The sequence below is a fragment of the Stegodyphus dumicola genome, chromosome 7 (genome assembly GCF_044657685.1).
Source record: "Stegodyphus dumicola isolate Sdum_Otavi_A_Nest chromosome 7, ASM4465768v1".
Taxonomy (NCBI): domain Eukaryota; kingdom Metazoa; phylum Arthropoda; class Arachnida; order Araneae; family Eresidae; genus Stegodyphus; species Stegodyphus dumicola.
In genome coordinates, this window is record NC_140774.1 from 148,172,655 (window position 1) to 148,187,836 (window position 15,182).

Here is a 15,182-nt window from a genome sequence, read left to right on the forward strand (position 1 = left end):
TATAAAAGATGTCGACTGAAAGAACGTATATTAGAGATGTTGTGTATTATTCAATCACGTTTACAGGTGTCTTGAGGTGGTCGCCATAAGGAGATTGTTGTCATAAGAAATTTCACTCTGTGTTAAAGGTTTTAAGTGTAGTATAAAAATATAGAATGCCATATAATGAGGTTTACTTAATTCTAAATACAAATCTGCTTTGCATTTCTTAATGATTTAACATTTTTATAAAGTATATTTTTAGATGTTAAGAGTGCAGTTGCATTTACAATGATAAATGATCATTGCATTAATTTCATTGAACGTTTCTTGAAAAAAAGTTCGCTACGGTTTACGATTTATCAGATTATTTAGTAAGAAATGCAAAGAAAGGGAGTTCCAAGGTCTTTCGTAAGTGGTTCCACTTATTCAATATTTCCACTATTTGAGTTTTAAAACGCGAGTTAAAACATAATTGAATTTATTCATGTCATCATTTTAGCTAAAGACCTGTATTTAATTCAATAATTTTAGAATTGAAACGAATTCATGGTGTTATCAAAACTAAAGAAAACAATACATAAATTTCAGAAAAATTTTTATGTTGCTATCCAAGTGAAAGAGACTGAAGCTTTTCCGTGAGTTAAAACATAATCATGCTCATTCCTATTATACAGTTTTTATTTACTTTAACAGCGCAAGAACTGCAAAAAATTATGATGTTATCGGAAATAGCGTAAAATCATAACTAAGTTTCTACAGAGGTTTAATTTGAAAGACTAGATTTAACCTACGAGCTTAAACGTAATCACGCACATTCATACCTTTTTGGTTATATTGCTTGAAAATCAGAGTTACAACATTGATTTTTTTATAATTTAAGGAGAGAAATCAATCAAAATTATAAATTACACACCTGTAAAAACATGCAAAAAAGTAATAATGAAATCTGTAAGCTAAATCTATGCAATGGAAAAACATCTTACTACAGAAATCATGCAAAAAACCAAAACAAAACAAAATTTTAGCTCAGTGATATTTGTATGCAAGTTCATGAACCCTTAGCAATTAACACCGTAAATAAATGATTTAAATTAAACAAGTAAATCTAAATATACATACATCATACTTAAAGTGACATCAAACATAGTAAGCAAAATAAAAACACAAGTAAAGCAAGCTAATGCCATACAGGGTTGAGACACTGAACATAAAAAAAAAAAAAAAAAAAAAAAAAAAAAAGAAAACAGATTAACATTATGCTACAGAAAAATAACAAAAAATTATGATTCTAAGAATAACACAGTGGAAATTTTGTGAATACATTTCAACGCTCCTGAAATGATTGATGATTAAATGCACTTCCAACTTTGTGATTGATGATTAGAAAAATGAAATTATAATTCTAAAGTCGTTATTGAACACAGTTATAAAATTAAGGTTTTGAAAAAAAGTGATGTTTCGTAACGTTCAAATTGAATTAAATCTTTTCACAGATATTTTTCTTTCATAATCTAACAGCTTATTAATAATTTCGTAAACGCATAAATTTCGAGGAAGACCATAATTGCATTAAACTGAAATATTTGGAATTGTTCGAAGAATTATTAACACAAATTTTATACTCTTCTTTATGCATTTTAATATGCAAGCAAACTTATTAAGCTGAAAGAAAAACTTATTATGTCTGAAAGAAACTTATGATAATAGTTACAGTATTACGTAAGAACTTAAAGATGACTAATATCATATTCTTTCTTTATAGTCAATTGTTATGTAGAAATAAAGATCTGAAAATGTTAAAATTTTGATATATATACTGAAAGGTATATTTTGCTTTTTAAATTAAAAACTCATTATTTTTTACATGAAGGACTGTTTTAATAAATTCATGTGCAGATTACTTACACGTTTTGAAAAGGGCAACAGTGCATCGTATGTTAATGCTAGAAATTTACATTTATTGAATTCTCTGCTGAAAACGTATTGCTTATAGTTCTTGTAAATACCACTGAAAAGCTAAATAATAATTTGAGACTGCAAAAATCATTCATAATCAGTATTAAAATATAAACAAATTGAGAGTCGTACCGAAACTGGAATTCGATAAAAATGTGTAAATGGCTCAAAACTACAGCACAATATTAGTGTCAGCGCGAAAGTGATAAAACGAAGGAAGAAGGTTGCTCAGTTTTGGGATTACTCCCAGGTGCTGATATGTTATGATACTGAAAATGAATGTATTGAAAATGCACATTTATTCTCTAGCATACTAAATGGAAATTTGAGCAATATAACAAAACGTCGATCAAAGTTTTGAACACGTGCATGCGAGAAATGATAAAATAAATTAAGGAAAAAAGAAATATTATCATAAAATTTTAGCATATTCAAATTCAGAATCAATGAGCTGAAATAGATATCAATATGTCTAATACTATTACAAAAAATATACGAATATAATAACCTAAAATTTGTTTTTATTAATTTATTACCTAGATTAACATTTCGATAACCTGAAATGGTCGGTTATTTCGAACAAAGCTTCATTAAAAGTAAAATTGTTTCTTCATTATCCTTAGTTTTATATTCAGGTTTAAACAATCCTGCATGAAAAAACGCTCATTAAAACAAACAAGTGTCCAATTAAAATGTTCTACAGAAAAATAAAATGTGTAAGATGTATGCTGTCAATTTTTAAGAATAAAGATTTAGGTAAATTTTCATTTCGCAAATGTATAACTTTTTGAAGGATGTTTGTTGTTCAGAAGTGAAGTTACTTGCATTTTTTTAAATAAAATTTCAAGTTAAATTCCGAGTAAGTCTAAGAAAAATGTTTTTTTTATATAATGTGTTAATATGTGTACTATTTCATGCCATAGTTCATGGTAAACGCCTTTAAGGAAATATTTTCTATAGGAAAATCGACTTAAATTTTATCATCTTCTGCCGAAGGACGATTTGAAAACGAAGGTGGAGTACTTATTTAAATGCAGAATTTCATCAATCACATCAGGTGCGTTGAAAGGTTCTCACAGTGCTAAAAATTTCAGAAATTCTTGCCTGTTCTTCTTTCTGCGGGCAACAAAGTAGTTGCCATTATAGCCACAGAATTACTCTTTCCCTTGGCATTGGCTGCATACAGAACTAGTATGTAAGACGTCGCCATTTTCAAGTCTGTAACCAAGAAAACTGGGCTATCTACAGTACTTATATTGGCAGTGAGGTGTTCGTCAGTTGAAGCGTACACTTCCAAATGAAATGTTTGGGCTAAGCCGCCATCATATCCTTGTTCGCACTGTATTAGAAGAGAGTCAACTGTCTGGTTCGTGACCTGACAGTTTCTCATTGTTGCTGGGGGACCTGAAATACAATTGTTTCATCTGTTTATCTGAATAAAGACTATAACGCGAGAAGATGCATTTCGCACTTGTGTGGAGGTAACATAAAATAACATATGCATAAAAAGAACCAATGAATTCCTCACAGTGTATTTGTTACGGGCAATGTATGAAAAACTGACATTTAATAAAATGCCTAGCATTTGTGGGCAAAATATAAAATATGCGAATTATTTTAATGTTATATATAATTACTTTATTTAGGAATTGTGTACAATACCTAGCAATTGTATACGACAGCCATTTTCTTTTAAGCTCCGCTGGATCGTAAAACAAGGCAAGAGTAAGAACAAAATGAATTTATTAGCAAAAGCTATGTACTAGTATGGTTACATTTCGAAAAAATCATCGCGAAGATCAGGCATTTTTCAACGGGGTGAAAGAGTTTCTCGATCCTCTCTTCGAAGACCGTTACTGCTAGTGATGTGAGGTGGTTCAACGTTGTTATGAGGCTCCCCATTGGTATGGAGCCTTTGGCCTTCCAGACAGTTTTCCGATTCAGATAAAAGGTGAAAGTCACTAAGTAGGGACTATTCTGGAGCATTTTAAACTCTTGATCACCCGGCGTATAATTCGGATTTAGCGCCGCAGGATTTCCATCTCTTCCTTGAATTGAAGAACTGGCTAAGAAGTATGCCAAAGATTCTAGACCAAAGAGAAATTTCAAAAAAACGTTCAGGCCCATTTAACAACATTGGCAGCAATTTTTTTGAAAAGTGTATTGGAAATCTCGTCCATCGATTTGAAAACTACCTAAGTTTTCACGGTGATTTTGTCGAAAATAATTACATTTGCACAAATTTTTTTGGAATAAATTGATCTTGTTCTTTATTTTTATCTTTTTTTTATGATCCATAGGAGAGGGAAAATAAAAGAACCTAGTTGTATAACAAATGCTATTGAGATAAAGTATTAAAATGTAATCATGGAGACCTTTTACTAAAAACACGCAATGCCGAAGATAAATAAAAATTTAAAAGATAAATAAATTCACTATGTAAATTCATTTTTTTTTTCATTAACATCACATCATATACACAAATAATAGTCTGGTGCTTCATTCTTAGTAGCCATAGTGGCCATTTCCTCCCTAAATTTTGGTAAGCAGGTAATTAAAACAAAGTTTTCACAGCATTGCCTTATAGTTTATGCTGATACATTTCTCACTGCATATCAGAATGCTGTGATTCTTCCTCCCATTCCACACTTTGTTCTTTCATTTTCACAGCAGCGCACTATGGCTAAAGTCGAATTTAAAGTTTTTCCTCAACAAATTCAAAGTAATGGTTTTCATCACTTCCGAACAAAGACTGAAATGCAGCATATTCTCAGTTGAGGACAGTGTCGAAAGTCATATCTCTAGAGTCTCGAGATTCAGAAGTCTCAACGAAATTCTAGAGATGTGACTTTCGACACTCTCCTCGACTGAGAATATGCTGCGTTTCAGTCTTTATATTTTTATGAAATTTTGTATTTCAGTCTTTCATTTCAGTCAGATATGCAGTGAGACTCATAAGTCTCATCGTTACACACTGGAAAAACCATGAAAACGTCCGTGCAGCCAGCTCCTTCATAGAGATTGGAACCCAGGTTGGAATTACCAGTCTTTAACGATTTCAATCGGTGTGCCTAAACTACATCTACATTTGAAACATCATTCGTGGGAGTATTTTAGATTTTGCCAGTTTGTCTTTTAGCACTACATAGAATGTCTACGCAATGTGTGAAATTTCATATGTTACATATTTTGACGTCTAATTTTCGGCATTCCGTATATTGCTAAGGTATCTGTATAATGCCGTCTTTCATTCATTGCCGATAACATATATAATAAATAACTCAGCCGATAACATATATAACAAGCCGATAATATATAATAAGAAACCAATCAATAATATTAAAATTTAAAATTCTTCATTGCATTTTAATCTTAAATTATTTCTAAAATTTACATTTTGATATAATTAAAATAATGACAGTCTGTTTATGTGTCAAAATATTCGCTTACAGAACTTAATAAGTTAATACCCTCTCAGCTTTCTTTCAAATTACACTTTGGGAAGCTCTTGATATCATGTTGACAGTCGTTTATAATGTTGAGGCTTAGAATTTGGAGGATTTTTTTAATGAAAAATCTATCAGTTTTAGAGATCAAAGTCTAGGTATGAAGTATGAAACAGACTCGAATTTAAAGGTTAACGGTTAAAATTGGCTGGATCGTTTTATATTGTGATGACGACAATTATCAGAAATAAAAATAATTTCAGATGCTAAAACCCTCTCCTATAACCCGATATGAATTTTATATTATATGTATGATGTATAATGTCGAATGTGTATACATGATGTATAATGTCGAATTTTCGGTACGAATAGTACGTGCCATAATCTAACATGTAATCACCCAAAACATCTTCTCTTTATTGAAGATACTAAAGCAAAAAGAATCAGCTTAATTTTCACAAATTTGCAAGACTAGTTTAGAAGCTTTGTCTAAAAACGTTTTTTGTTTTCAGCTGCAGGAGGGAAAAGAACGAAGATTCTATTAACAGGGGCTTTTCACCTAGTGTACTGACCAAGCGCTTAAAAAATTCTCTTCTCAACACAAAATTAGCATTCTTTCGTTTTAGGAGATTATAAAAATTCTATAGTTAATCCTTTTTTTTATCGATTAACAATCAAAGTGCTCACATTCTACAGAAATTGAATTTATCTGTTATTCTTTCATCTATGAATAAAATTCATAGTTTCATATTCAAAGACCTCCTATTCAGGATATGAATTTCTGGGGTTTATACAGTATTAGTTGCAAATCTGATTTAATATACATTAGTCAAAATAAGATAACCTTAATATTTCTCATAAGGAAGCATATTTTAAACAAAGATAACCCATAAATCCTTCGTTGCCCAGTAATTTTAATCAGAAAATAACATTTCCCATCTTTCTGCAGCCAAAATTATTTAAAAAAATCTGCCGTTATCAAATTAGATTTTCCAGAGGTGTTTAACGTTCTTAAACATTTTTAATGATCCAATTTCCAATCCGTCTTTACCCTCAGCCTTTAAGGAAATTATTTCATAGTTGTTTTCACTTTCTATCAATAGATGGCGCCACTAGCTTAGCATATTTCTTTTATGAAACTTCCTCATATTTTTTGGTTTCTTATCGCATAAGCGCAATTTTTCAGTCACCATTTTCACTCCTGCAGCTGAAGAAGCAGGTTTCATATTCATATCTTGCAAACAGTCCTCTAAATTTATGAACGCTGAATCTTTTTGCCTTAATATCTCCAATAATCGTTATTCGAAGTATTATTTTAATTCACACCATCTTCTCCCTTTTTACAGAAAAACCAGCTGAGTTTCTAAACATGTGGTTTATTCTCCCTTGCATTGCTTCAATTCTTTGCCTTGTGGCAATTTTTGAAATACACTATTGCTGTAGTAAGAAATTTGTAGCACGATGACGGTAAAAACTGAAAAATAGCATTTTTTGTGTTATAAAAGAAATCGTTGGAATCAAGGATCTTGTTTGCTTCCTCGCCCCTCCCCCCCAAAAAAAAACTATGCTGAGATCAATCAGCTTCTTCCAAAAGCTTAGCAAATGGGGAAATATTAAAGTACTATTGCAACTTGAAGCGATATAAAATTACTATATACTGCAAATAACCATCTTGTTACTTGTAAACCGCTGCCATTAATTTATAGTCATGCTTACAAAATTGTCCATTAGTTTTGTTACAATCAGAAGAAAATTATTAATGTAAATAGACAGATTATAGTCGCATCATGTAGATAACGTTTCTGTTTTATATCGCTTTTTAATTAATTATGGTCTGAAAATAGCTATTTCTTTCAAAAACGAATAAAACTGTTTTGAAATGTGTAATCGCTCGTTAAATGGAAATAATCTGTAATAATATATGTATAAGAATATCAAATAAGATACTACATAACAAATCAAAACTCATTTCTGAAACAGTTTGGATGTTTATGAATTAATGTTTCTTCTAATAATCTTAATAAGCGCAATAATTCTGCTTCACTGATTTTTAAATCTTAATTAGAAAAGTTATTATGTTTCATTGATTTTACTAATGCGTGATAATTATCTGAATAAGTGTAGTGTGGTGTTTCGTTGATTTAACTAATTATTAATTGCCTTGTAAAGTGTTCCTCGGATTATAAATGTTTTTTTTTAAATATATTTATTAATTTTTTTTTTTCTGAATGAGAAAATTCTTTTAATGAATCTGCCTGGAGGTAAAGTGTGAGTCTAGAGATCAAAATTCTTTAATGCTTAATTATACGGTTACTTCTTTAAAATATTATTTTAGAATGCTGAAATAATTTCATATTTAAAAAATGAAGAATGAAATTATTTAAAGTACCTTTTATCCAAAATTATGTTATTTTCTGCATATTCTTATTGCATTTTATTTTATTTTGACTGTTTTATTATTTTTGGTGCTTGGTCTTGTTAGCTTAAATGTGTCAGTTTAAAATAATAAAATTTTACCAAGAATAAGGATCCGTCTTACATAAAACGGTTTTTATACAATTAACTTATTCATCTTTTCCTTTGCATGTAAAGTTATTAAAACTATTTTGCCAAATGCTAAAATGCTTAAATATGTAAAATCAATCTTAAATTCATCAGGTTTACACACTATTTCATGTTCTTCTTAAATTATTAATTACATTTCAAATTCAAATCTTCATCCATGTGACAACGGGGTTTCAGATCAGAATCTTTAAAATGCAAAATGCTATATAATAGTATACTTTTGACAATAATTTTCAATGCAGTTCTAAGCGCAATATCAGCTGTGAAAGAGCTGTGAAAGAGTTATTTGTTTATTTTTCTTTTTGAATTTTAGATGAAAAAAAAATAATGAAATTACTGAAGAAAAACACTTTTCGAGGAAAGAAGATGAGCGGAAGACTATATATCAGCAGAGAAAAAAGATAAATTGCACAGTAATTTACTGTCCGCTATAGCGGAAATAACAAAGAACATCATACCATAGTGTCTTTACAAAGGTATAGGGCAGAAATTACGTTTAAGCAACCCCGATAAAGCTTTAAATGAAAATTGGAAACTAATACATCTTCATACACTACCATTAAAATTTTGTCTATTTACTAAAAAATATTCTATTGGAGTTATTCACCTTATTTTAAACAGCCGATACTTGCTTGTAAGGATTCATTGACTAAATAATAACAAGCAAGAAAATATTCTTTGCTGTCTTAGTTATCCACCCAGCGCACGTTACTGCAGATATTATTGTCCTAATACTGCATATTATGTGTAATATACCATATAAACCGCCTTATAAACCTCTTAATTTGGTATCCATTGGTCATAGATATATGCCTCCAAGTACAAAAGGACCCTTAAAGTCGTAAATATTTTGGCATTTTTAAATTAAAAAAAATCCATTTAATATTTTTACTGTCTTCACATCCAAACTGTCATATTTAATATACACATTCTAAGTATTCATAGAATCTTATATGTATTACATTTGATATATGTATTCTAAATTCTAGTATAAGATTATACTCATTCTGAAAAAATAAAACACAAAACTTTTGATGCGCAAAAATTGACCAAAAAATTTTATTTCAAAGTTGAGATGATGTTTCTGAAAACTTAAGTGTCGTACAAAGCGAAGAGAGATATATTTAAATTGTCATGTAACTAATAATGAGCTTGCTTCCTTTTAAATAGGGAAAAGAGTAAGGAAATGTCGCATTCCCTTCATGGATTATGGTGGTGCACGTGCATATAACAGATGCATTTAAGGCTCAAATTTCGATGACTCAGATGAATTTTTATGCATCCTTCTTGGAAAAATATTACAATCTATGCATCATTGTTTCAAGCAGAAAAAGAGGCTGATCATTTGCAAAGTCATATAAAAATGACTCTACAAAGTCAAGTGACATAAGTTTCTGCAAGTAGGAAGCATGAAAAATGTGCAATGCCCTCGACGCCATTCGAACTCCGGACTTCAAGATTTCTAGCCGGACATGCTTTCAAATACGCCATGAAAATATGCAGGAAGGAAGGATAAAAATCCCTTACATTCTCCCCCACTAAACGACGACTGGGCAGGCGAGGACTCGGTTGCCAGATCCTGGTGGAAACTAACTATCGTCCATTACAATTTTGTTCAGGTGCGACAGTTGAATATTAGGTTTCTCGAAGCAGAAGTCGTGAAAAATTAGCAGTGGCTACTCCGGGATTCGAACAGCGGATTTCCTGACTGCTAGCCGGGTGTACTGCAAGTTACCCCACAAACGAACGCGTAAGAAACGACAAAAATCCCTTGCACAATAGCTAGCAGGTAGCAAAATATTTTTGCCCCTTGAAGGAGAGAGATCGCCATATCTGCTAAGAAATGCATGCGGATCATTCCTTAAAACGATAGAATGTTTTTTTAAAACGTTTGAATATCTAATGAAGTTTGTAACAGATGTATCAAATAAGAAATCGTACGTTACTGTTTAATACATTTGTTGCTATCTACATATCGATATGCTCTGTCTTCCGTGTTTGCTTATATTTATCTTAATAGTAAAGCACTGCCAAAAAATAAAATGCTCAACTATTGAAAAAATTATCATATGAAGAACAAATAAGTCTCTTTTATGCAAAAGGCAAACACTTAGCAAACTGTTTACTATTTACACATATTTTTTTCTTTGAAATACCGCAGGAGCATTCAGGCAGAAAAGGACGTTTCTGCATAGGGAATTTAATTTGCATCAACGAAAACTATTAGCTTCAATCCTACTCAAAGCAGATAAAAATGCCCCGGAATTCTCGGGATAAATTAAAGAAAGTTTTTAGGCACTCCTCAGTGAATAAACAAATTTAAATGTGTAGCCGATTTTAATTAGTGTATTTGACCTTCTCTAGGAGACTGAAGTCTTTAAATTCTAACGCAGCTACCCAAACATTCGCTGTTGAAATTACTCTTATTTTAGCCCTAGGTTACGTTTTATTTGAAAATTAAGTTTCGGTGATCGATAGGACGATATACTTGAAAGCCACTTTTAATTTACGAGAAAAACATATTTAAAAAATATGCTATTAATTTGAATGCATCTGAGAGGGAAGTAAAAGTAGTTTTCCAATAAGGTGAAGAAATGGGATGCAAGTTGTATACAAAATAAAATTATAAATCTTTATCTAGCCTATAAAAATAATTCAATAATTCCTTATAGTTTTAGAAGCTTCATTTAATGATTGAATTTTGAATCAGTATTAAACATTATATTTTGCACGTTAAAACTCTCTTTAGGATACTGTATGACTAATTTTGAAAAACCAATAAATTCAAAATTTCCAATGAGCTTAGCTATGATCTTAGCTATGATGCAAAACATATCCTTATTTTCTTTTCTATAACTCGTAATAAGGATAGGACATAGAAAGCGAGTGGAGCACCAGAACTTCACCAAATGGTGTTATAAGTGTAGTTCCGATCGTAGTAACCGTGCAGTTCTGTCACAGGTACAATGGAGGACGTATCAGAGAATATACCACACCTATTTACCCACCACTAACATCTCGAGAAGACTTTCATCTTACCAGTGTTTTATGTGCCCTGATGGCGCACAGAAGTTTTGATCATTAGCTAAAGTTTTAGTTTTTCTCTGGCAAAAATTATGCTGTTAATTATTAATCTATTTCGCTAAAATTATGCTGCATGTCTATATAGCTACATTAGTGGGCATGTTCTGTTTATCACAATGAATTGCGATAGTCTTCCCGAAATCAATGCATCCAACAAGTGATCAAAGGTCCCAGTGATAAAATTCTGGGCAAAAAAACAGAGATATCCAAATACAAATTCCTCTCGTTCCCTTATCTGAATTTCAGCTTAAAATGGTGGACAAATATTCATCACCATCTTAGACTAGTTGACTTAGGTAGGATTGGAGCTTGTATGGAGAAGGAAGAGGAAGAAATTTAAAATTTAAAACACTCTTTCTGTGTGCTATGTTCAGGCTCTGCTGTTGGTGGACAGAGGAGAAGTTTGGGGAGAACAGAGTCTAGGCATGTTCTGCGGTGAGATTTATCTTAATTTCGCAACAGCGTTTGCAACTTTTAGAGTTCAAGGTTTCGTGGTCTTAAACAAAATCAGAACCATCAATTCAAAGTGTAGACGTAGAATATTATGAATTAACGGTAAGCAGTACGACAGCAGTATCAAAAGTATCATACCTCATTTGTGCACATAATTTTTTGGTTTTGAATTTCATTTTGCCAAAGTTGCCAATAACATTGTAGAGACATTAGGTTATTTCGAAGCAGGAGAGATGAAAAATGAGCAATGCCCTCGCCGGGATTCGAATCACGGATTTCTGGAATATGCGTTCAGCGTGCTGACCACTACAGTAGGAAGGTATGCTAAAAAGGCGGAATAAATACCTTATATATACTCCCCCTTTTAAAGGGTGACTGAGATTTAGGGGATCCAATCGGCAAATTCTGGGTGTAGAAAATCATAATCCACCACCCTTTTAGTTCGGGCGCCAGTGTAGAAATGTTAGATTAATTGGAAGCAGGTCAGATGAAAAATGAGCAACGCCCTCCCCGGGAATCGAACCATGGACCTCTGGAATATGCGCTCAGCGTGCAGACCACTATACTACGAAGGCATGCTAAGAAGGCGGGAGTAATATCTTACCATAGTAGAAATTGGAAACCAACTTGGTTTCCACGAATTAGATTCCAAAAAGTATTTATGTGCATCAATTCATATTTTAATGAACTATTCAAGCAAACAACTTATTAATATAGATTAAAAACGTCTTATGAAGAATAGAAATGCGATTTAGATACAGACAGTCTTGAAGTGCCTGAAAGAAAATTGGAAGCTGAGCACATACAAAACATAATCGAAATGTTATCCGAACATATTAATGTAGTTGGTCCCAATAATTAACATAGCCTTAATAGTCGTCGAACGAAAACATTACAATTCGTTGCTACAAGGAACTGTATGAAGAGAAAAGGCCACAGAAGAAAAATGTTCAGACACTGATATTGTAATTACGTATGTAGATGTACGTATATACGAGATAGACATACATAATATGCGTATAATAATAATTTGATCTCAAAATTTTAGTTATTGTTTTAACCTGCACCATTAGATATTAGCAAAACGTTCAAGAATTAACCTATTAGCTGCAAAAACTTATCCTATTAGCTAGCGATATAACAGACAGTTGCTTTAAAGAAGCAGTAAATATTCAATAATATGTTGTTATAGCATTAAAACGCCTCATAAAATAATTTTTACTACACCAATTTATTGCGAAATTGGCTTTAAGTGACACAAATATGAAATTACACATCATCTAATCTATAAAATATATATATTTGAAATCTTCGCTTAAATTTTAGTGTAAATCTTGAATTCTAATATATTTAAATTATTTTCAGTATTTAAACTAGAAAGTAAACAATTCCCAATGCCAGCTCGAAATACAGAAATTATTTAATTGCTTCCATTTTAATTGAAAAATCTCAGTGGAATAATGAAATATTTTATATACACTGAGCGCGAAGGAATTTTTACAGATTTATGTGAACGTAAGCATTAAAAATTGTTACAATATTTGTAGTGCGTATTGGAGATATTTCTAAGTTATTAAATATGTTATATTCTCCTGGTTTTGTCATTGAATTTAAGAATAAGATTAAATAAGCGATTTCCTTTAATGTTGAAACTTACCCAAATATTTATATTTATTTTATTTTGAATTTTCAGTGTTTTAAAATATTACATCCTTCATTTTATTAATTTATTTAGAATATTTTATGTAATAGGTTTTGCATAAGATTGTTAATCGAATTTCAGACAAATTAAACCAAATTTGTATTTCTAAGGAGTTTATTTCATATATTAAATCGCAGATCTTTTAATTCTGAATTAAACTGAGATTTTAGTTAGGAAGATAGTTTAATCAAAAGCGAAGATATAGACCAAACAATCTTTTCTGGCTTGGCAATAATTTCGCTAAATTGGCGATATTTATCGATTTCTTGGCAACATTTTGGACGTGTCCCGAAAACGTATTTACACAAATATTGAAGCTACTTTTGTCAAAGCATCAAGTAGCGGCGGATGCCTTATGTATATCGGTTGTGTAAGTTTAGTAATGAATTTTTCAAGTGTATTGTACTAAACTCCAGACTTTCTTGGGTGGGCGATTTTACTGATCTGCGATTAATCCCAAAGTTTTAAAGAAAATAATATTGATCTCTTTTTTTTAAGATATGGATAACGGTTTATGTTTATCTAAAGAGTTATAATTTATCTCAATGAAGTGTCGATTTCTTCTCACTCATCTGGCGTAATTATTCCTGAGATCCTTAAAAAGGCGTAAAGAACAACATTAGATGTATCTATTGTATAAAAGAAGTATTTCAAAAAGGTATCAAGATTCAAAGAATGCAAGTAGACTTTACTTAAAATTTTTCTGTAAAGAAAAGAGGATAAGTTGCATAAAAAATTTTATTCAAAATCAAAATTATCAGTTCAGTTTAACTTCTCATTCCCAGGGCAGAACGGTTTTCTTTCCGGAAGCCACCCCAAAAGTGACTATAACTTAAATTCGCTTCAAGAAACCAAGAAGAGAGTTATGGATATTCGCAAAACGAATTATAAATTGTAAATTCAAGTTCACGTTCAAAGAAGGGAATATCATAGAATATAAACTCAAAAATGGAATAAATACTTGTTGAAGCAGTAGGATACATTAAAATCTTTGCATAGTTATAAAAACAATAATTTATATCAGAAGTTTTAAAAAATTTTCATGAAATAGGATACTTTCTATTTCATGAAAATTTTTTAAAGAATGATGAAAGAGCTAATCTCAAGTTTCTTTCAAAAAGAAAGTTCATACCTTCTTACTTATTCATACCTTACTACGGCAATCCAAAATTTCGTAGAATGGTGTATGAGAAATAATGCTAAAAGAAGCAAATATATTTTACTCTTCAATAAAATCTCTTTTACAGCAATTTCCCAATTAGTCTCTAGTGCAATACTTATTATGAAAAATTTTCTTTATCGTAATCTAAAAACCTGTCATCTACAGCAATGATGTCCATTCCGCTGCCTGCTTTGTAAATTTTGCAGCCCGCGGCAAAATTCACAAAATTTGTGAAATGCGGAACAAAACGGTGTAACTGTTTTTCGATCAACTTATAAGGTATTTCTCCAGTCTTCTTAGCATGCTTTCGTAGTGTAGTGGTCAGCACGCTGGCCACGTATTTTAGAGGTGCGTGGTTCGATTCCCAGCCAGGACGTTGCTCATTTTTCAAATCTCCTACTTCCAAATAACCTAATGTCTAAAAGGGCTGTGGATGATGATTCTCCACAACTAGGATTTGGCAAATGGGTGCCTTAAAAATCCCAGTCGCCCTTAAAAAGGCAGGAGTAGTCCCAGGCCCTTAAAAAGGCATGCCAAGAAGGTATTTGTCCCGCCTTCTTGGCATGCCTTCATGGTGTAGTGATCTGCATACTGTGATAAAGGTATTTATTTTTAATTGCGCTTTAATAGAATCATGGCTCCGTTCTACAAAATTTTAAGGCTTATTTTTCAAAGTAATCTGAATAAAATAATCTCCCACATACGAAACTTAATTCAATTCTTATGTTTAGGAGTCATAGAAAGAAAGATAATAATATGGGTATACTTATTTGGCGGGTAAGATTAACACTAAAGAGCTTTCAAAATTTTTGTTCTTTTATATGGAACAAAA

The 15,182-nt window shown here is 31.4% G+C and overlaps 1 protein-coding gene across 1 annotated transcript in view; it reads right to left on the reverse strand.

Moving 5' to 3' along the window:
• LOC118185857 (cell surface glycoprotein MUC18-like) overlaps positions 1-15,182 on the reverse strand; it is a 1,126,921-nt gene that overhangs the window by 234,319 nt on the left and 877,420 nt on the right. Inside the window, exon 8 of the mRNA XM_085820901.1 lies at positions 3,043-3,342. Coding sequence (XP_085677027.1) covers positions 3,043-3,342 — 300 coding nt within the window. The remainder of the gene's footprint in view (positions 1-3,042; positions 3,343-15,182) is intronic.